Consider the following 20,737-nt stretch of genomic DNA (forward strand, 5'->3'; position numbering starts at 1 on the left):
GTGTAAGTATTCTATATTTATAATGATAAAAATAAATAAAATAAAATAATAAGTCTGTAGAAAAGTCGTTTCTGTATAATTGTGAGTTGCGCCACTCAACAGGAAATGCCTCCGAAATGCGGTGGAAAATTTAAAATTTATATAATATTCATTATTTGATATATACTTTTTTTAAATTTTGACAATTTTTTCATTGAAATTCGTAAGTGATAAGTGCTTAGTTTTTACAGCATTTCTAACTAAGCTTCTGTTTATGTATCCATTTTGATTTTTATAATCATAATATAATAGTAAATTATGCCTTTACAATATAACAATAGCTTAACAAAAACCTACTAATGACTAAAGCGAAAGTTTTTTCTAGGTCTAATTCCACTAACTGTACTTAAAAATGTATAAAATCAACCTGTTTACATTTCATTGGAGTGACAGTCCTGCGCCCGCTCTTAAACGCTTAATCCGCTTTCCATAATAAATGTAGGGAAATAGCTGTTTACATTTCAACGGTGGCATAAATTCACGCTCTAGATGTCGTTAAGCAACATTAAGAAGTTTTATTGTTTTAGCAAAAAGTGGTTTGCCGCTGTTCCTCTTCATGTTCATAAGATGGCTGTATTGTTTTTAAAACATCTTATAATAGCTGCTTGGTTGAATTTTCGTTTTTGTTTCTTCTATGTCGCTATATTTACTTGCATCACAAAAATATTTTGGTGATAAATTTTATGAACATACAACAAGAGGCAATAGAAAATTCTTATGATATTTACAAGCACCAACACAGATTTGCACGAAAGTGACAAGGTGCTAGTTGACATATCGCTTAATATTCTATTAATTTCACACGTTAAGTTGTGACTCGATCTCGCAGATATAGATTCAAATTATTAAAGAAAAAATATAGGTAAGGTAATTTTAAATATTTACTCTATATTGGAATATATGAATTTATTTTCAAAATATTACAGGCAATTACTAAATGATTAAAATTTATTAAAAAATATGACATTTATGTGCTAAAATATTAAAAGCTGACCTGAATTTAATCAAATCAACAGCACTTAAACTAGAATCAACAGAGTTCATGCAGAATTATACTGCGATGCCGTTAATTGCGAGGACCGTACCGTATTTCACTGAAACTGAAACTTATAATTAACTGCTGCACACAGCAGGGTCGCAATAATTATATTATAATGAAACATATTTGTGTCAAATTGCTTCGAACAACGTGACTCAAGTAGCCTCTAAAGAACGTAATTTATTTGGCATGTTTTTATAATTTTATCTAAGAATACAAATTTTGATAAAATAATAATTTAACAAAAAAATTGAATAGCTTATACAAATACAGCGTAAAAATATAGAGAAAGCTTACATTGCTTCATTATATCTTTGAATATTAACTAACAAACTGAGAACATCTAAGGAACAAAAGCTATCTTTATTCAGTTACCATCAATATTTTTATAAAGTATAAAAGAATAAACACAGCGACTCATAATACATAAGCAATGTTCATTTTGTGCTTATTATCCTATAAAAGTAAATTTTAATCACCCTACTACAAAGAGATTTGAGGAAAACGAAAAGTAACGACGTGGTACTAAATGTATAATGGATTGTAAATATGGTTATAAATAAGATAATGTAGACTTAATACGATAATCTTAATAAAAATTATGAAAGTCCCTAATTTTAGTCAATTATATTATTCCCAGCAATTTTACAAACACATTGCTTTAGAATACATTGAGATTACATTATTATTGGCCACATCATCAAAACTTATAAGGTATTTTCCAATCACAATCCTGAAATTAAAACAAAACTCTCGTGGGCGAGTCCAACTCCCGCTTAGTCGGTTTTTTCATAAATATACTTAAACATTCTTATATTACAAGCAAGCGTAGTCGCACGATGGTCGCTAGTATTTTATAAAATTCTAAATAATAAAAATCTAACAGAAATCAAGTGGAAAAAATAGTTGACAAGCTGCCAGTCTGGATTCACGCCAGGCGCATGGTATTGCGGCTTTTTATAAAAGCAACAAAATAATTGTCCAAATTGTACTCACTTTTAATTTTGCCATTTTGGAACGTCCGGACGGAACTGCGGGTCAGGAATCAGGTATTAGAAATACAAATAATATGATCCCAGGCAACGGCCAAGTTACCAGTTAAATAAAATTTTACTCGTAAGTGTTTATATTTCGTTGATCTTAAAGTAAGAAAGATTTATGATCCATTTAAATTGTTGTTTTTAAACTAGTTTTATATTAGACTATTTTTTCATTTCTAAGTATTATTTCGTACTTAGGAAAGAAAAATATTTTGTAGAAAACATTAAAAATTTTGAACCCAGCGGGATTTGAACCCGCACCTCTTTGGAAACTGTCCAAGTTTCCAATAACACTTAACAATTTAAAAACCGTTTAAAAAATTGCCTGATACTCTACGGTCTCCACTCTACACATTTACGCATACTCTGAAGTACCAGGCTTGAGCGACATTGACTTGAGTCTATACAAACTTTCAACCCCTTCTTTGCACCCTTAATGGGTGAATTCTAAAAAAACCACGACATACAAGTTCAATGAAATATTTTTTGAGTTTGAATTTAAAATATTATAAAAATCGGTGCAGATTTGAAAAAAACTCCATACTAACTTTCAACCCCTATATGTCCAAATTACGAAAATAATCATCTGTCCAAATTTCACGTTCCTGCGAACAGCGGTTACGGCTGTTCGTGCGTCTTACCTCAGTCAGTGAGAACATGTTCTTTTATAATATATAAAGATACAAATTATTAGGTGATTTTTAATATTTACGACCTTTTTTAATATTAATGTGTAATATTAATATTTTCATTTGATATTAAGCAGTTACTTAACTACTTACTTAATGTGAGGTATAAAGGCTTTAAATAAATAAAACACAACACGTTCATATCATAATTTATTTACGCATCACATTTAATTTGATGAATAAAATAAAACAAAATATCGATTTACTGTACATTAAAGATAAAAAGATGATTTTGTGCAAAAAATTGACATTATCTTAAGTGAAACACAGCCATTGATTAACGCCTACATTTATACACATTTTGAAGTAACTATTAGGTTATAAAATTTTTAAAGATTAGGCTCAAATTAATTTTTACTTAATAAAATCTTATACAATCTTGTGGCATATCTGTATATTTAATTACAGGTTAAGAATTAAACAATATTTAATTTATTTATTTATTTTATATACAAAATACTTAATAACTCTAGTTATATTGTAAACTATACAAAAGTAATATACTGAAAGCTGTATTTCTTATATAATTCATCATTACCTACATCTTTTTATATTTCATTTGTTTTAAAAGAATATTAATTAATTTTTATGAATCATTTGGAATTAAAAAATATGAATAAATTTTTTAAGAAATACATTCAACATATGCAATGCCTTTGGCACTTTTTAGTAATCTAGCAATTTTGAAGTTTTCTTCTTTTAGATAAAATGTGACCTATTTTCTGTGACCTGTGCCATATCGTATGATCGACTGTCATGGCGGCAGCTGGCGACAGATTTCGATAAAGAAATATATGACGTAGTACGTAATGTATGTATTTCTAGTAATTTTATTGAATATATCTCCAGTCACCTTTTTGATTCCTTTGTATTTTCTATATTATCTTATTTAAAACACTGTACTTTAAACAACAGAACGTCAGCGGTGACGATCTTGATACGTAATGTCTTTAAAGACATTTTGAGTAATATAAAAATTAAAAGGAAATAATTATGGTAAGTCGTTATGGAATAATCTCACTTTAAGTGTACAATTTACAATTTTCTGTGTTTTCCTTTGAATTCCAAAGGAAAAATTATACATATTATTTACATTTTATTTTGCCTAATATAATGAAGTAAATATTGATAATCAATACTTGCTGTTAATATGGACATTAATTAATCAAATAGAATTTTATGATAAAAAAACATATGTTCCTTCTATATTTATGAAATATAAAATACTCATAAAATATAAAATTAAACAAGTTGAAGAAAATAAAATAATTTAAATTCCACTATTTATGAGCTTAAAATTGTTTCACTCATGCCTACGTCAGTACTTATACAAATTCTTTAAACACTTAACTCATTGAGATCTTTAGTTAATTAAAATGCAGGACAAAGCTTAGAATTTAAGAGTAAAAATTTGTTTATATTATGTCAAATTACATAATTTTATATTTTTTCTAATAAATTATATATTTATACACACATATCTTTAAATATAATTTAATTAAAAACGTTTTGAAATATACAAAAAATAAAGTACTTTTATAGTATTTGATCTATTCATATATCTATTACATTGAATTAAATTAACTTTGATTTATTTGTTTCATAGTTACGATACATAACCGTATTCCTTCTACAAATGTGTTTTATGCAGCAAAACTAAAACTTAGATATCGATTATTTTTATAGTTCTTAACTATTTTGGGTTGAGGCCGTTCTTTTAACTACACTTATTCTAATATCACTTGAAATATATTCAAACCAAGACTCATAAGGTCATAGACTTTAATATTTGTCTAAAAGTCCAGACCAGGACGAGTAATAAGCTGTTGCTGTCAGCGGATGTACCTGTAACAATTATTTTTTTCAGCAGGAACCGTCATGGAGCAATGGTACAGCGTCTGACTAATAATGCGTTGAGTTTTTCCATTCAATACACAATATCTTACAAATGAATGGAAAATAGGAAATATGGTATCTTAACACAAGAAAAGTCTAAAATTATTCGATGCTGAGTATAAATAATATTAATATTGATTAAATAATATAAAAGAAGACGTATTTAGCAAGTGCGGTATACTTTTTATAATAAATATTATTTTTATTTAATCAACATGATCATTCCCCTGAGTGGGAATCGAACCAATGACCAGCTATTACAATAAAATATCGTAAAATAACGATTATTATTCCTTAACAAAAGGTTGACTAAGCCAAATAAGATATTGTATCAGAATTTAGTTTGCGATAAGAAACAACAATATTATTGTCTACACTTTGTAAAATACAGAAGCTGTTTTCTTATTTCTAGGATCGCGCCCTGGGCGTTTATCTTTCTATGAGACTCAAATATAACTTAATAAAATATTAATCAAGTTTCAAATTTACTTTGTAAGCTTAAAGGAATATTTCAAGTTATTATTATAACATTTTATTTCATTGAAATTTAATTTGATTTTAGTTTGACGTAATATAATAATCAAAGTTACAAATATTTATAAGCTTATAAAAGCCTAATAAAAATAACTTTTTTGTTATTGCGTAACATAAATAAGCATTTTGATTACATAATACCTTAATGTATCGAAATAAAGATGTTTCTGACTAAACGAGATGACTGTATATTCAAATCTCAACTGCTAGATTTTTATGTCTTAAATATTTTTTTACTTTACTCGGTCTGGTTGGAATGATCTCCACGGCGCCAACTTTAAATAATCAGCAATCAAAGACAGATGTCTAATATTATCTAAACAATATAAAATTGTGTGAAAAACAATAACAGTTTTTTGTAACATAAAATTTGGAATTAGAAAATGTATATTATTTAACAATTTATTATAACCAACAGTATTCAAAAAGCAATACATACCTGCATTAGAAACATATTTCGACAATTCCGTCCGCGAGTACACCGTGACAGTCGCGGCCGCGTCCCTCACCACGGGCGGCTCCACAGGCAGGGTCGCCTCGCAGCGCACGCGCAGCGCCCCGCTCGCGGCCGCCGGCACTGCCACGCGCAACACGCGCCAGGACGCGCGCAGCCCGCCTGCTTGGGGCGCGCTTAGCTCGAGACGTTGCCAGGGCTCCGTCTGTAAAGTTATCCTATCCTATATCTTATAAAACAAAGTCGCTTTTCGTGTCTGTCTGAACTTTCTAACTCTTCTTCTTCTAAACCACCCAACGGATTTTGATGCGGTTTGCACCATTAGGTCGAGTATTTCTCAGGGAAGGTTTATATATAGTTTATTATTTGTACATTCTTATGTAAATTAACATAAATACGATAAATACGAATAAAGTCCTACCCGTTGAGACACTTTCGCGCATGCGCTGCTTTAATGGTAAGTACTACATGAAAAAATGTACCGGAGTATTGTTCCTCTTAATGAGATCTACAAAAAAGTCCGCGACGGCATATTCGTATCTTTTAAGGATAAGGTGTAGTGATCATATTTCTGTCTAAAAATAATAATTTAAATATATTTTTTTGTGAGGGATATTTTTCCATAATGGTATTAATCCTTATCCTTTAAAATACTTTATTAATTTTCTACGTTAAACGAAGATAAAATTTGCTTTTTACACAATTTCGAAATTGCGAATAGTTTTAGAGAAAAACGCATTTAATTGTTGACACAGCCCGCCGTTGACACTTCAGCTGTATCGACTCAAGTTTTACTTATCCCTTACTCTCAGCATATAAATAAGTATATTAGTTACGTTGGCCATTTAATGTAGATCAAAACTGTCTTTTACTGTTTTTCATTTACTTTACTTTAATAAGTACGTTAGAAGTTGTTACAATATCAAAACATCCTTGCTGCGAAACGGCTCGCCTGTCGCCATGCGTCCGCCGCGCCCGCCTGCCTTACACGCATCGGTGGTTCAGTGGTAGAATGCTCGCCTGCCACGCGGGCGGCCCGGGTTCGATTCCCGGCCGTTTGCACGTATTCGATAATTGGAGTTGAATGTATTATTTCAGCGCGATATATTTTTTGTAGTAGTTATTAGTAGGTAGGCTTTTGTTTATAATTTCTTCCGTTAAAAAATAGTCATTTAACTATCTAAAAATAGTCATTTAAATATATTTTAATAAGTACTTGAAAAGATTAGTAGCACAGATTTAGGTACCTACTAAAAAATCCGTGGTGTGTAAAACAATTGGAAAATCCTTATTGAAACTACGAAAATGCGGGTTGCATTAGGGTTTAATTAATTTTCACATTATCTTAAGTGCTTTGCAAACATACATTATATGAATAATCCAGTAGTTAAAGCGGGCGAAGCCGCAAGGGGGTCGCTAGTATAGTATAAGTACAAAAATATATGAACGGTGGGTCTTCATCATCAACCTCTTCTTACCTGCTTTCCGGGGCACCTTCCTGACAATAAAGCTCTCCTGTTTCTCTTACCATTTTATTTATTTAATACACATATCACATTTCTATTAAGTACTTAACTTATTATAAATATTAAAGAATTTTTAATTATACGTCGCGTCGTTGTTATGCAAAATTTTAATAAACACAGTCCGTTTAACTAGAATTTTTGCTCAGCCACGTTTTGTTATGATATAGTTTTTGTATGCATTGTTAAATGGTAGTAATAAAATAAATAAATAATAATAATTATTATTAAATGTGTAGGTAGGTTAAATTGCTTAATTACAGCGGACGAGACAAACTTGTGTACAGGAAGTACATCCATAAAGCTTTTTTGCCCCTATTTCTATAAAATGCAATTTAGAACTACGAGAGACTTTAATTTTACTTTAAAGCGCGATAAATTACTCTTTTTCAGTCTATCTCTACTTTGATAGGAAAGTATTACTTTTCATGGAACGATTTATATTAGTTAAGTAAAAAGTTTTAAATAAATTGCCCTTCGATTTATTTGAAGTTGTTGTTGCTCTGTGATAGAGACTATCTTTGAACGCGATGGTTGTGAATTCTATTCTCACTCTGCGTAATCAATTATTTTTATTTCAAACGTGGCATAAAGTTCCACCATACAAAAATATTGTCTCTAATTCGGGCAGAAAGCGGAGAATAAAGTGACCTGACACTAGGAGTATAAATTAAATCAGTGGCTACAACGATGATGAATGCCCAAAAATCATAAAAAAAGACTATTGAAATCTGATGGACAGGTGGAACTTGGTAGATAATAGTAGTATATGTAGGTCAGTTATAATACAGTGTTTAAGAAGTATTTTTCAAAACTGTCTTTTAATTATATTATATCTTTGAATAAGTCTAAAAAATAATCAAGAAAAACCTGATTTTCTATTAGATTCTCTTTATTTAAGCAAAGTAGTGACTCGGCCATCACTATTCATTATGCAGTGGAGTGCTTAATCTATGCAAGTCCATTAAAAACTTCAGAGTACATTTACAATGTTAATATTATTTTTTCATACTAGCATACAGACTAGTAAAGGCATTGTAGAGTGTGTTAACATTTATGGAGAAGAAACAAGTGTTTGCTTAAAGTAAAATTTGAACACTTTTAAACTCGACGGTAATGGTAACGTATAACGTAGTAAAATACAAGTATACAAGCTTGCTAGGTATATCAGAAAATGTAATTTATATTAATTTTATCTTGTTTAACTTTGTTATTTAAACTATATTTATTTATTTTAACTTTTAAGTAATAAAATAGATTTCTCTTTCAATTCACAGTTCATAATAGTGCCCGGAGTCGTATAATAGTATTCAATTTATCTCAACAAAGACGTGTTTTGATAGACAACCGCCGCTGCGCCACGACGGCCTTTAAATAGATGAAGTTCAAATTCTAATATATGAAATACCTACATTGTTGTTAGAAATTATCCTATAGAATATACAAATATTTGTATATCATAATATTATGATACATTTATTTAACAGTGATTTATAACTATTTCAAATGCTGTTAGAAAAATAAAAATGAAGACGTCATTATCAAAATAGAACAAAAAATGAAGTTCTCAGAAAAATGTGAACTAACTTAAATAAACGAAAAGTTTACAGCATTTTAATATCTCTTTCTTCTCTTCTTTTAAGTTATTCATTTTTTAGACGCCTATAAAAGTTTTTGTAGTTAAACTTTTCACATTTTCAACAAGTCAACAAAAGCTTGATTTACTTATAAACTGCTTAGGAGTAAAATGCATTTGATCTTTGCGTCTCGCGTACAATAAAAGTAATTTTACTCCTGAAGTCTTCTTCTGCCTTAGTAGATGTAGTTGATATCAGATCACTATCAGGAAAGAAATTATTGACGTCCTAAGTGGACTTATCGCAGCCAGGATTAAATTATTTTCAATATAATCGTTGCCCGAGTAGGGATCGAACTCACAGCTCTTGCAGTTACGGTCAAACTCTATCCAACTCCGCTACTATAAGCCTCTACGATATTTAAAAAACAAACCTACAATTACAAATATGACGAAGATCGCTGAATGTGCAATGCCTTGTTTAAGTCACACATTCAATCGCCACCTAAGCTCGATCACAATTATTCTTTCAATTTAAAATTCACAATCTTACTTACACGAATACTATTAATTTTTTTATCATATTTATGGTTATATTTACTCCAAAATACGAAAATGTTATATCTGTTTGTATAAATCAAAATAAAAAACTCTCATTACACGAATGACATTTATTAAGTAAAATGTTCTGGAAGGTGATAATATACATATTTTAGATTTAAAATGTACGTTTAATAAATATACGAACTTTTCCATATCGCATCCCGTTTCCTAATGAGAGACTGCAAAAGCAGGTCACATACAAGTTTTGCTCATATAAAAATAGAATATTCACGTCCGTACATTCTAATGAGTACATTCTGTTATTAGCACATTTACTGTGTATGTATGTGTTATTGCGGAACGAGGTTCTATATATAATTTTTAAATAATAAATTATTTTTAACTATTTTTATTTACAAGCATAGGCTAAATACAAGGGAGCAAAATATTCAATCGATTATTATTTTAAATATGATATATTAAATAATACTTACATATCAAAACAACTATTATTATATTAACATTACTTCACAGTATAAAAGTATTGTTCAAACAGTATGACGACATACGTACCTTTACAATCTCATCGTCTATGTACCAATTAATATCAGAGGGCGGCAGGGAGTAGTCAGAGGAGCAGTTGAGCAGTACCTGCTCGCCGGGCCTCACTAGCTTAGGAGCGCCAAGTATTGTGGGGTCCTTGTCCGGCATAGCTGCAAGGGAAATGGACTTCAGTACGAAGATTAATACAAATGAAACTTTGAAGCCACTAACGAGTCTTTAGTTGGTAACGAGTTACATTTCCTGAAGGTATCAGCAAATTGTTTAAAAAAATCGAATTTCTTTTATTTTTTTTTGTCGAGAGACTGGTGGCCGTCGTGTCGCAGGGACACCAGGGTGTGACTGTAATACGATAGTTGTGGGTTCAATAGCACTCAAGTTAATGAATTATTAATTTATTTTCTTCGCTATGGCAAAAAGGCAAAAACCCGACGTCGAGTTCCACCACTCAACACCTCGAAAAAATCGGCAGAAACGGAGTGGAGTGATATTAGGTTCCCTCTGCCTACTCTTCTGTTTATAGAGATTCGGGATACAGGGATGACAATTGTATTTTGCTCATACAGACGTAAAATGTATCAATTGTCCTTATCTTATATTAACCAAACACATTTATCAAATTCACAAAAAAGTTCCATTTTAAGTTGTTTTCTCCTACCACCTCTTATTTACAGACAACAAAAGCTTACGAAAAACAAAAGATCCCAAAGCTAAACTAAAGTTCCGTTGTTCAAATTAGCTGAAGTACAGGACGGTACCTCAACTATCAGAAACTTGCCGATTAAGATAATTTTATAAAGGAACTCCAGTTACATACACCGCTAATAGTGTGCGATAGTGGGAATGCAAACGTAATTAAAGTGTTAGGTAGGTACGAGCCGTTCTAGTTGGAGTCAAAAGCTTCACATAACTAATTTACGTTAAAACAGAAGCATTACGTAAAACTAAACAAAGTTCTTGTTGGATTGGGTAAGTGGTTTTCGCTGAACTAGTTTGCAGTTAAATATGGAACATAAATATTGATTTCTAGAATGCTTGTAATCGATTGCTTATTTATAAGTAAATGTTAAAATGAGATTGATTTAGCAATAACTGCTTTAAAGATTATTTCATACGTCCAAAAAAATATTACTTTTATGATAATTATTTACTGCAATGCCGATTTAATTTAGAAAAGTTATGGTTGATTAAAAAATACCATTAAATACATGTTAAAGAAATCACACTGAACCCTGCCCTGTAGCCTGCGTATTGGTATATGTGGTCTTCAGATGTTTAGAGAGTAGAGTTATATTTATTTAAGGAAACCCTGAGATAACATCGAAAATGCCATCAAGACGACAATGTGATAATTACAAAAATACTTGCAATAGTTGTTAATATTATAAATATGTATTTAATTCCATTCTCGTATACGCGACTTCGTCGACAATTTATATGGCGGAGTTAAGTTTTTTTAATATTTTATAAGTCATCTTCTATGTTTAGATATGCTTCCTCATTGTCGAAATTTTGAAAATTTTTTTTTTATTCTGTTCAATATCAGTCTTTTATATACTACACTAATAACAACAAACTGTTTGAAACCCCGAACGCACTCATTCCATATTCCCCAAAATTTTAGTTACTCTACAAACTTCTCTAAAATCCACAATATTCTACAATTTAAACATTTACATATTCACGAAGTAACTGATAAAAGCGGAATTCAACATTCTACTATTAGATATTCAAAGTTCGCTACCGCATATTTACGAATGCACTATGTGAATGTTTCAATACCAACGTTCTATATATGTAGCCCAAGATCTCAGAGCCGCCAGACCTGGCTCATTTTAGCAAAGCTTAAATTTTGAGGACTATTAGTCATTGAGACATTTAGTAGTTGAGACATTATGCCTACTAATTAACTTGAAAGCGGGGCCATTTCAGAGGTAGCGCCAAATAACGGTATATCTCTGTGTGGGAAGATGATTGAACTATCGGATAGGTCTGGGTGCTTATGAGGGATCTTGAAATAGTCTGTAAATGACATATTTAAAATGAAAGCTTAATAGTTTAACATCATTTGCTCCAATTTTAAATAACCTTTAGGACGGCCCTTGGATCTCAGTCTAATGGTTTTGTAACACACATACGAAACTATACCAAAGTTAGAAAATTTATATTTGGCATATTGGTAGGTATAGAGTGGAAGGGAAGGACTAAGAAATTTCTAGAAATTTCTACGAAATTAAAAAAATAATTTCTCATTTTACGTCTGAAAGTCTACGGTTAAAAAAATTTGCTTGTAATAATTATCATAATCTTTTAACAATATTATTGTCTCACCAACAACAGTCATATGTTTCGTCTGCCTCGCTATCTGGAACTTGGGCCCCTCCGTGGACACCTCGCACGTGAAGGCAGCTCTCGCGGCGACGGGCGGCGGCATGACGCGCACCGTGCACGAGTCCTCTTGGCAGTCGCCGCCTTGCACCATTATACCGGTCACATTGAACAGCCGGATTGGTACCTGTGCAGATATTCATTGCTTAGTTCAAAATAGCATCAAAATCTGAAAAAGTTCAGAAGTTAGTAGTACCTATAGTATTATCTATGACATCTGAAATTATGTAATGATAGCGTAAGGCTTGTAGCTCGCAATTATTTTTCTCATTCCAATTAATGCTAACCTATACTTTTTATTACTACCTATATAAATATATATTTAAATAAACACAATTACTTTGAAATCCTAAACAGCACTTCACATTTACATGTTTAGAAGTTTAACTGTATTTATGTATATATCAGACAGTCAAAAGGCTATTAAATAAAGATCAAAGCTACCTTCTGTGAGGGTCTGTATCTGAATATCTCGTGCATGTCTCTGTACCACTTGACGGAGTGTAGTCTCTGGTCGTCCATCTGGAAGTGACAGCTGAGCTCAGCCGCGCGCCGAGGGTCCGCGTACAGCGGGACCTTCAGCTGAGTTATTTCATGAGCTGATGTTAGCGCTGCAACAAATTACTTAGAAATTATCATTTTTATAGACAAAAATAAATAAAATAAAATAAAACAAAGCACTATTTGTGTTATTATATAAAGTTTATCATGTGGGATATTAAAGAAAACTAAATTATAAATACTCTGCCAAAATAACTACAGAGTAAACGGTTATTTTATCAGGATCCGTTCAAAGCCAAAATACATTATGAAATAAATCATCAGCTTGGAACACTGTTTTTATGATTCTAAATTTAATTTAGACCGTTTTTAATTAAAACGTAAAAATGTCGTTAAAAATCTAAAATTATATTTATTATACGGCTCTCGTTTCGGTAGATCCAATGTTATATTATTTTATGATGTCTCTTTGTTCTCCCGAGGTATTTAAGAAATGTTAATTCAATTATTTTTCGCAGTTTATCATGTTTTATAGAACTCCTTTATTCATAATTAATATACTAACTTAAAAAATATATATGAAAATATATTTTTTTCATTCAACATAATATAATGTTGAATAATATAACGTAATTCGATATAGTTCATAGTAAATGTATTATGAAGTAAACTTTTACTTTATCAGAAAAGACATCTTCATGCATTTCCAGCGTACAGGCAAAGGGCTTCAGATGCTGCGGGGTTTGAAGTATCGATACTCAACACTACGGTTGTACAGTTATTTTGTAATAATTAAATAATTTCTTGGTACGAGTTAAAAAATATTCCTAGCATTTTTAGTATCTAGATATATCATACTGGACGTATATGTTAGACAGCTAATATATATGTTCATACACATTGTAATCATGGAGCAACAAAAAACAGAAAAATAATAAGACACGCTACACTGCTAACAAAACATTATTATTATTATTATTTTAGGAAAGCTAACATTAGCAAGCGAAACGGACGAAGATATTACGGCACATCACAGACGAAAACGCAAATCCTAACACTGACGGTGCCGACAAAGTACATTGCTACTGAAATAAACCTCTGTGAATATTTTTTTCACTCAAATAGCGTGAAGTATGTACAGAGCAAACGTAATAAACGACGGTAGCAAATGTTTGCAAAGGTCACGAGGCTCGGCACAAACAAACATGCATTGATAACTTTACACGAAGAACATTGGTTTTATAAAACTGTACTTTATTTGGGAACTCCTTTTAAACACGATTTTTTTTTAAGATTCGACAATTGAGATGGTCGTGGACTTGCTGAACCAAAACAAGGCAAAATGCGGCATGCAGAACAGTTATCAACATAGAACGTCTTGATTTCAGGCGGAAAGCGGAGAACGAAGTGTTTTGACAATAGCTGCTTTTTGTCTACTTTTACCCTGCTACAAGAAAAAAAATAGTGAAACTGTAAATTTAATAAATTTAGAGTATGTTACTTGCACATCGTTTTACCACCACTACCATACGTGTGCTAGTAACACTGTAGTGATGGTCGCACGGGGCCTTGTCGTTCGTACCAGCGTATTCCCCAGATAAGTAACCCAATTTGAAAAACATCATTTATAATAGGAAATACGCTAATTAAACACACTTGCATTCATATACTCAAATATTACACTACCTACTTTAGTCAACACGAAATTAATTGGAATGGTAAACTTAACATTTTTTTTATTTTAATCTTGAATATCTCACAAGAAAGCTCGCGGGTTGTTCAAGTCGACGACGTAAGCTTAATTATTGACGAATATTTGTCTAGTTGTATTAGACGTAGCGATACCTTACGAACACAGCGCGGTTATGACGTGACATTACGACGCAGAGAGGGTTAATTGGGAGTATGAAACTGGGAAATTAATATAGGTGTCGTGTTTGGTTGAAAGTTGTGAGTGAGTGTCATTTAAACTTTACAGCTTAGATAGCTTAGTTTTGTATTAAAAGCTCCCAAACTCGGGTACAACGGTAATGTAATTTGTTTTGTAAGATAAATAGTGGGGATGATGAAATTAATAATTGAGTTCACTAGTTGTTTGAGCTATTAATCAGAGATTTCAATATTGGCTTCGTAGTTAATCGCGCTTTATTGTAAGATACAAATTTACAACATGCTTTTAATTGTAAATAACTTTCTATTGTTTAAATTTGTCTCAAATTATTTCTTGTAAACTATTTAAGGTATTAAATAAATTAAAGATGAAAACTTTTGTTAGCGATAGAGGAACCTATAATACGTAGAACCTAACATAACATCATATATGGGGAAATTGAGCATACTGTATGCTTTAGTAGATAATATCGTTCTTAAAGTTATTCGATACGTACCATAATTGCATGAACCTCTTAATACAATTAAAATTTAAAACAGAACTCCAGAAAAACTTTAACAAAATAAAAAAGTATTAATTGTAGAAATACTTATCCCTGAATAAAATAAACAAAAGGAATAAACCTAACTTTTAACCTAAGCCGTCGTTTTTTTGCTGCTTTCTGGTCGTTATCTTTATTCGTTTTTTTTGTTTGTGATTTTAATTATTATTTTCTTTTGTTTTCAATTATAAAAAATAATCTGAGACACAAAAATACATGTCAATATACTAATGCGATTATGCCAAATCAATTATATGAGTTGTGCCGATTTTTATATTTATATTATAAAACATTTTACTTAACTAGTTTTATACGAATATGAATTTTCATAGTTAATAATTTTAATAGTCCCCATTTATATAATGGGATAACCTATTAAAAAAATAAGTAGTAGAAGAAGAAGTAACCTGCTTTATATTATATTTTTTGTATAATAGATGCTGTTCTATTTTCCTTTTGAGTGTTGTAACTGATATCCCAAGCTGATATCCCAATATCATTTAATAAATAATGCTTTTGCAAGTAAGGAACTTACCGCAAAGCGCTACCAGTGTTACAACCTTCATTGTCACGTTAAGAGAACTGTACTCTTTAGATAATATCTATAGTGGCACCTCACAAGCACGTCTGTCAAACTAATGACATATTCACAAAAATAACATCACAGTTAATAGTTTTCTTTTCTTCATTTTAAACATCACACACATATTAAAAATGTTACGTCAATTTCATTAAAGAAATACCTTCAAAATTAGTATTTTCAGTTAAAAACTTGCAATAAATATATGTTGTTGACAATCGCGTTGTTTACGAGTCACCGGACGCGTCCGTATTCCGTTATAGAGTGACGAGGAGTCGTGCTCCTCCCTCTGGGGCCGCTCGCCGAGTGTCCTTGGTTTTCCCGCTAGGGTGCTCATGCGCGGTGCGATCTCTACAAAAGGACGCTTAACTTTTAAATTTCGATAACAGATAAAGTGCAAAGAGGTGAAATTCTTAAGTAAAAAGTTTTAAAAAAGAGCATTATTGTTAGTATTTAATAACCTTACAAGCTTTACGAACTTTGTATGATATAGACAGCTATTACACTACGTCGGTTTATATAGAGAACATTAACTAGTTCGCGGAGTAGCATCCGGTGACTGATGAAGCGGCCCAACAAACAGACGTCTCTCAGTTGCGAGAAGGCTGGCAGTGACGCGGTCAGTAAGTACATTATAAACTAACGATAAAGTTAAATGGCTAAAAGCTCATACCACACGCTTATATTTGTATAATATCCCACTGAGCTTGGCTTTGTGCAGTTTTTAAATATGTTTTCAGTTTGAAATATTTTCAGTCTTAATAAAAAATATAACATACTATTAGAAATCGGAAGCGGTTAGCGTTATTAAAAAAAACACGATAAAAACACATATCGTCTATGTTTCTAAATTATTCGGAAAGAGGTTCTACGTAATTGCAATAAGTAAATTGCATCATCCAATAACAATACTTCATACGAGTTTCCTACCAATCAGGGCCGTTGCTTACAAGCAACAGCAATTGACACACTTCTATTGCTTTTATAGACTTTTTCACCTACATCTACCCCCCTTTTATACGAGTTCGGTAACAATACAGTAACTTTTAACATATAAGCACAGAAAGCTATCACTCAACCCTCAGAACCTTTATCGGTAATCAAAATGTTGGTACAAACGAGACAAGACAATCCAATTATACGCCACTGCGACCGGACGAGAGCGAGGAGAGTCGTTGACGCCGCCGCGCTCTGGTAATATAATTTTGATAGTTATTATGTGATAAAATGTTATTTATTGCGAATCATGTATTTCTCACTATATCAGGGCTGCGACGATATCAAATTATTCTTACGTAATTATTCAATAACATATTTTCGATATCATGTTTATTTCTATTCTAATAACATAAAGCTGGAAATTTGGTTGAACGCGCTAATGTCTGGAACTTCTTGTAATGTTATTTTTTATATTGGAGAGTCCATTAATTGAGCAAAAGGTTTATTTTCCGCAATCCCTAATATTTTCGATGACTTTCTTGCGAAAGTTAACCAGAAATCGATTTTTTGTGTTATATTTCATTGTTTTGAGAAGTTTTGGCCTATTCATCATTGATAAATTAATTGGACACTATGTCCTCTTTGTATAATGTATTAAATTTTTGAACGGTAATTAATTTAAAAGCAAAAAAGCTTTTGAGGTAAATTCATGTAACTTATATTATTTTCTTATATATTATTCAACTAGTGATAAAATTATATAAATGACTGCTACTAACATTGTTTTTCTGTAAACTATTGAATCGTAAATTACATTAAATAATATAAGTAATTAATAATAATAAATAATTAATAACCAATAATATAGTGACCAAGCGAAACGAACGAAACGAAAGAGTCTTTCAAATCTACCTAATATTACATGAAATATTCATAACAGATTTGTTAAGAAGGAAAGTATGCGGCGCTGTACATAAAATCTCTTCCTATCCCACATTGATCCGGAACAAAAGGAAAGATTTCGACAAGCTTACGGCCGACTACGAAAATTTACATTACAAAATACAGAAAGGAGCCAAACACGAAATTACAACCTTTACCTTTTTTTATATAATCCATGTATTTGCTTGAGAATGGTTAAAGTATCTATGTTATTTTCTGTTTTGATTTTGCCAGAGGAATGTGATGAAAGTTAATGGCTGTTATAATTTTATAGTGTGCACAAAGTGTGACTGTAAAGTGACTGGTGGTCGATTTGATCCCCACTCGGAGGAAATGAAATATTTATTTATAATGTATATTTCCATTTCTCGGCGCTGGTGTCGAGGTAAAGGGCGGCGTTGAGTTCCACCACTCCAACCTTTAAAAAATTACCATAGTACGTTATTTAACGGTGTGCCAACCTAATGCTAATTGAATACTTCTTTTGAAATTGCCTAGCCTGCAAACAATTTACTCGCAGCATAAATATTCTCAAGTTATCGCGAGACTTCGTGTTCAAATTCAATTCCACAACTTAACTTTAAAGAACTGACTCTACTAGACCTCTTGGCATATACGCTCACATTCGACGAATAACTAATTAAAGAAACTAATTAGACTCTATATCTGGATTATAAGAATTTATCATAAACTTAAAACTTTGCATACGTTTGAAAAATAATAAAAATAAGAAACAAATTTCTTTTACAAAATTCAATGCTGTAAGTTAAACTTCATTACGTTTTATATCGACAGATAATTTATGAAAATAAGCATTGTGTTTGTTCGAATATAAAACCTTTATCACTACTATTATAATGCAATATAATAAAATATACTTTAACATGAAATTCCAACGACTTTTAATTTTAATAACATTGTATATTTTTAAAAATAAAATGTGATTTTTTTCATCTATTTTAATTATTTCGATGATAATTGGTCAAAAAAATTATGTCTACTTTCTATTCTAATAAATGGAACTTGCTGTTGAATATCAATAAATACCAATAACAATACGTTATAAGTTTCTATAAACTAGTTTATAAATGAATATTTAATATTAATGCACATAGTAGTATAATAAATACAAAATTTTACAATGTAAACCATCTCGTGGCATCATTTTATAATTTACCGCGGCCATAAAATCGAGAATAATGGTCTAGTATAATCACTATAAGCATATTACAGTTTAACTTATGTTACCTTTACTTCGCAATACGTGACTTTTCGTAGATATGAAATCTGCTTCAACACCTGAGAAAATTGATTTTGTAAATGTAATATTAAAATTTTCCAGCCGGATAAGAGCATGTCGGCAAAGTATTAACCTTTAACTATGGACGTGGTTTTTTTATAATACAAATATGGACGTCGGGTCTGTCAGACCAGTGTATTTATTGGTCATATTCCGTCTGTTTTTTAAAGGAAGAAGACAATTTTATGTTTTAGTTTACATGAATAGCCTCTAATCAAACAAAATCAATATAAATAAAATCGCTTTTAATTAAACTTTACGCATCACAACGATTTAAGTAACTTAAAGTCACAATTTCAGTCTTTGGCCACATGGGATGACTCTTAAGAAAATAATACTATAAAAAAAAGACAGATAATAAAATAAATATTGTTTTAACAAAATATAAAGTCTAACAATTAAAAAAAATAAAGAAGTAACATCTTATGGTATAAAATAAAAATTTTGACAACACCTCAAGATAAGGTACAATTGAACATCGATACACAATGGCTTTCAACATTGTTGGCTAACAGGACGATTGCAGTCAACATAAGTATGTGTTGTCTTTCTATATATCTTATGGGGGCAAAGTATACATGTTTTTCAAGAACCCAAAACTATTTTTTTAGCTTCATGTTCAATAAATGATAGATCAGATCGCGAAACGCGAGTCAAAGTCATTCTCAATTCTTAGAGTAGTTTAGTATACGAAACGCGTCTTTTTAAAAGCTTTTATTTAACTTGCAATGTATATATGTGGGTTCGGGTGAAATCTTAGAGCTCAATTTTGAAGTAGATATCGTCAACCGATTGAGCTGAAATTTTGTATACACGTTTACTTTGGATGACAATGCACGATAAAATATGTGACGTCATTCTAAATTTAATATGGCGGACCATGCAAGATGGCGGAATTGATATTTTTAATGTACTTCTACAATATGGGTATCAAATGAAAGGACTCGTTGAGAGCAACTCGAAAAATAATGTGATGTCACTCTAAATCCCATAAGGAGGATATTGAAGATAGCCGAGTATCTATTTGGTCTACTTCTACAATATAGATATTAAATGAAATGGGTCGTTGACCGTAACTCTAAAAATAATGTGACGTTATACTAAATCCAATATGGCGGAACATCTAAGATGGCGGAATAGTTATTATTTATGCACTTCTGCAATATGGGTATCAAATGAAAGATCTTGCCGAGAACAATTAGAAAAATAATGTGACATCACTAGAAATCCAATAGAATTGACACGATTCAAGTTTTTTGTGCTTTCATATAATGAAAGGTATGTTCATACGATTGAGCTGAAATTTTGTATACACGTTTGGTTTGGATGACAATGCACGATAAGGTCTGTGACTTCATTCTAAATACAATATGGCGGACCATCCAGGATGGCGTAATAGTTATATTTCATGAACTTCTATAATATGGGTATCAAATGAAAGGGCTTGTTGAGAGTAACTGGAAAAATAGTGTAACGTCATTCTAAATCCAATATGGCGAACCATCCAAAGTAACAGAATAGTTATTTTTGATGCACTTGTGCATTACGGGTATCAAATGAAAGGGCTTCTTAAGAGCAACTTGAAAAATGATGTGACGTCATTCTAAATCTAATAAGGTGGACCATCCAAGATGGCGGAATAGTTATATTTCATGCACTTTTATAATATGGGTATCAAATGAAAGGGCTTCTTGAGAGCAACTTGGGAAATAATGTGACGTCATTCTAAATCCAATATGGGGGACCATCCAAGATGAACGA

At 31.3% G+C, this 20,737-nt stretch overlaps 1 protein-coding gene across 1 annotated transcript; it reads right to left on the reverse strand.

The window, feature by feature from the left end:
- Positions 1–2,944: 2,944 nt before the first annotated feature.
- LOC146531682 (uncharacterized) lies at positions 2,945–16,208 on the reverse strand. The gene is made up of 6 exons (XM_085198570.1): positions 15,751–16,208; positions 12,727–12,893; positions 12,226–12,409; positions 9,907–10,046; positions 5,677–5,896; positions 2,945–4,652 (listed from the first exon to the last, which is right to left on the reverse strand). Exons 1-6 carry the CDS (start codon positions 15,779–15,781, stop codon positions 4,573–4,575), a joined length of 822 nt encoding a protein of 273 aa, XP_085054696.1. The 5' UTR covers positions 15,782–16,208; the 3' UTR covers positions 2,945–4,572.
- Positions 16,209–20,737: the final 4,529 nt, after the last annotated feature.

The sequence above is a fragment of the Heliconius melpomene genome, chromosome 15 (genome assembly GCF_056956725.1).
Source record: "Heliconius melpomene rosina isolate 202511_hmr_F chromosome 15, ASM5695672v1, whole genome shotgun sequence".
NCBI classification, from domain to species: Eukaryota; Metazoa; Arthropoda; class Insecta; order Lepidoptera; family Nymphalidae; genus Heliconius; species Heliconius melpomene.

What these genes read in the sequence shown, in the direction of transcription:
- LOC146531682 (XM_085198570.1), bottom strand. Translation starts at nt 15,781, where the DNA reads ATGAAGGTTGTAACACTGGTAGCGCTTTGCG. An exon ending in AACACTGGTAGCGCTTTGCG is followed by an intron (nt 12,894 to 15,750) that starts GTAAGTTCCTTA and finishes AATTTGTTGCAG; the next exon opens with CGCTAACATCAGCTCATGAA. An exon ending in GAAATATGTTTCTAATGCAG is followed by an intron (nt 4,653 to 5,676) that starts GTATGTATTGCT and finishes TAATTGTTACAG; the next exon opens with GTACATCCGCTGACAGCAAC.